Raw genomic sequence first — 2807 nt, forward strand, 5'->3', positions numbered from 1 at the left:
ATATATATATATATATATATATATATATACATATATAAAACCGACTGAATTACCAGGGAGACAATACATATTGAATTCCATGGAAATGGAGTCTGACGCAAGGATTGGGATTTTACAAATATATAAACAATACAAAAATATCCGAAAGTATAATGTTCATTCATAATTTTACTTTCCAGTAACTTTGAAGGATTTGTAAAGTGCATGATGAGATTTACCTATGTGTGTTTAGAGCATTTTAAAGACATCCATTATTGGAAGTGCGTGGTAAGTATCTTGCATTGTGTTTGCTATATTTCCATTTAAAATTATCGACTGAAAATTAACGATTTAAAAAGTATAGATTTATTTAAAAGATCTAAACAATCATTTATTTCCATTGCATCACCCTTGAAGGAACAATCGAACGAAGAAAGAACGAATATCATTTAGCAATGATTTTTTTTCAATTCAATACTAAATACTTGGACATAGGGTGTACCGCGATGAAATAAACGTAATGAACGGCCACGGTTGAAGTAATTTTTATAACATTTGACAATCTATTTGACAATCGATTTGTAATCGATTGTAGTATTATGACTTCTATATTCAGTAGAGGATAATTTTTGACATAGGAATATGCTAGAAATCTATTATTGGTTTTAAAACTAAGGTTTCAAAATTCAACATATTTTTCAGAGTGAACCACCGCCGGTGATGGCATTGGGCAACACAGTTAGGGTAAGCAAAATTTTTCTACTGCCGCTCAGTCTTCAATATATGACAACCATGTCGATTTGATGTATATGTCTTTTTAATTCACTAAAATTCTATCGCAAAATATCTGTTGTAAACGCCACTCCCTATTTGTTATTAGTAACAGAGTATGGTAAACCATTTCAATGTGACTACAAGAACGGTAACGCAAACAAGAATATAATGGAATGCTTCCGGAACGCAAAATGTCATATTGTAACTTTCTATCTCAGATAGAAGTGTTCGCAGTAAAATACATGCTTCAGTAATTATTAAATATTCCTTGTTTGAGAAAGTTAAAAGATGGTTTCAATGTAAGGGATATTTTGGAGAATTACATTAAGAGACCGTTGTAGCTACTCTAACATAGAATTTCACAGTAAGCATAAGAATTAGAATTATGAAAATGAGTTGATTGTTTTATAATAGGTATACCCTAGATTTACCGCCGCACCAATATTTTGAATGTATTTTAGTAATGTACATATGTATAATCTTTATAATACATATGATATAATATTTATGGCGCTACATGTTCGTTGCGAATAAAATTGTCATCGAAAAATTTTCAATGACAATGTTGATTATTTCGCGTATATATTTGAAAGAATGTTTCTTAATAATGGGATTGTGTAGTTTCCTTCATATGAACAATGATCTTAAGACTGCTGGATTGGTAATTCCTGTAGTTATTCTAGATCAACCATTACCAGCATCTGCGAGCGTAAATGGAATCTAACAACAATACAACCAAACCTACGCCAAAGTTAGGGCATAAAATCAATAAAATTACGAGTTAAAGATAGTGTGTCGGATATGTACAAGAAAGTGTATCTATCCAAACAAACCACTTCGTAAGTTAATTAGAAATATCTCCAAGCATACCGTATATGTTTTTAAAAAATACAACATACACTGCGGATCGATAAAACAATCTAACTTATATCCTCATAAATAACATAAAATTAGATGTGGCCCTGACTAATATATTTTGTGTCCATATCATCGATAAAAACATAGGCCAATCGAAAATTCATAGAAGTGGTAAGCGTAGCACAATGAAACTTCTCATTAGTAAAAAGGCCCTTCTAATTTACAATACATTATTGTTTTTATTAAATTTTGAATTTCAAAACTTTTCTTCCCTTTACAGGTTAGCAGCCAGTCAGTGTTTGGAGCTGCTATTGTAACTCTCTTACTTACATATACATAAGTATTTGTTATGGCACTAGAAGTACGTATGTCTATTAATTTGAAAAAATTATTCAATGAGATAAGCCATAAAAACAGGATTCAAATATTACAAGAGATCGACTTGTCTACATATGTGTACAATTTCGTACGTGACGTTAAGGATATCTAATAATGTCCTACACTGTACTCTTTAATTATAGATTAAATTATCTTTTTAATATTTCAACGACTTTTACAACGTCAGTTTTTAATCTTCAAATCGCTTTAAATGTAACATTCGAATTATTCACCCTGGATGAAAATGGTACCATACAAGCAGAATCAATAATGGTAAAAAAGGGAGAAATTGTTTTACGCCTCATTATAAGCCTCAAATTGCACATTAATTCAGATTTAGCATTATGGATCGTGAAGTTTGATCAAACAGAAATAGTACATTAAGTACACCCACAGGAGATACTATGACCTATATTTTTGAAATAAAACCTTCTAGGACAATACATACATTTGCGTGCACGTATATATTTGGTGATTCAATGTTAATTTAATAATAATTCTGCTTATATAAAGATATGATGCATTTCACTTTCAAAGAAGTATTTAAAATCTGCGGCAAAGCACAACTGGGATGAAAGCAATGATGTCTTCCATTTGCGATCCTGTATTTCATGTGGTGATAAAGAGCATAACTGTAGGAATATCTGTTATAGTACGATTAATCTATATTTAGATTTGTAACTGTAATTTTCGGGTCATTTAAATACTATGGGTAAAATTTATATAAAATGATTGTGTGCATTAATAGAATATACATACATACATACATATATATATATACATATATATATATATATATACATATATATATATATATA

At 29.9% G+C, this 2807-nt stretch overlaps 1 protein-coding gene across 2 annotated transcripts in view; it reads left to right on the forward strand.

The window, feature by feature from the left end:
• LOC128249756 (uncharacterized) overlaps positions 1–2158 on the forward strand; it is a 6973-nt gene extending 4815 nt beyond the window's left edge. For both annotated transcript variants that reach the window (XM_052974241.1, XM_052974240.1), the window contains exons 3-5: positions 180–267; positions 682–723; positions 1892–2158. In XM_052974241.1, the coding sequence (XP_052830201.1) occupies positions 180–267; positions 682–723; positions 1892–1951 (190 nt within the window). In that variant the 3' untranslated portion in view covers positions 1952–2158. The remainder of the gene's footprint in view (positions 1–179; positions 268–681; positions 724–1891) is intronic.
• Positions 2159–2807: the final 649 nt, after the last annotated feature.

Source organism: Octopus bimaculoides, chromosome 18 (genome assembly GCF_001194135.2).
Source record: "Octopus bimaculoides isolate UCB-OBI-ISO-001 chromosome 18, ASM119413v2, whole genome shotgun sequence".
Lineage (NCBI taxonomy): Eukaryota > Metazoa > Mollusca > Cephalopoda > Octopoda > Octopodidae > Octopus > Octopus bimaculoides.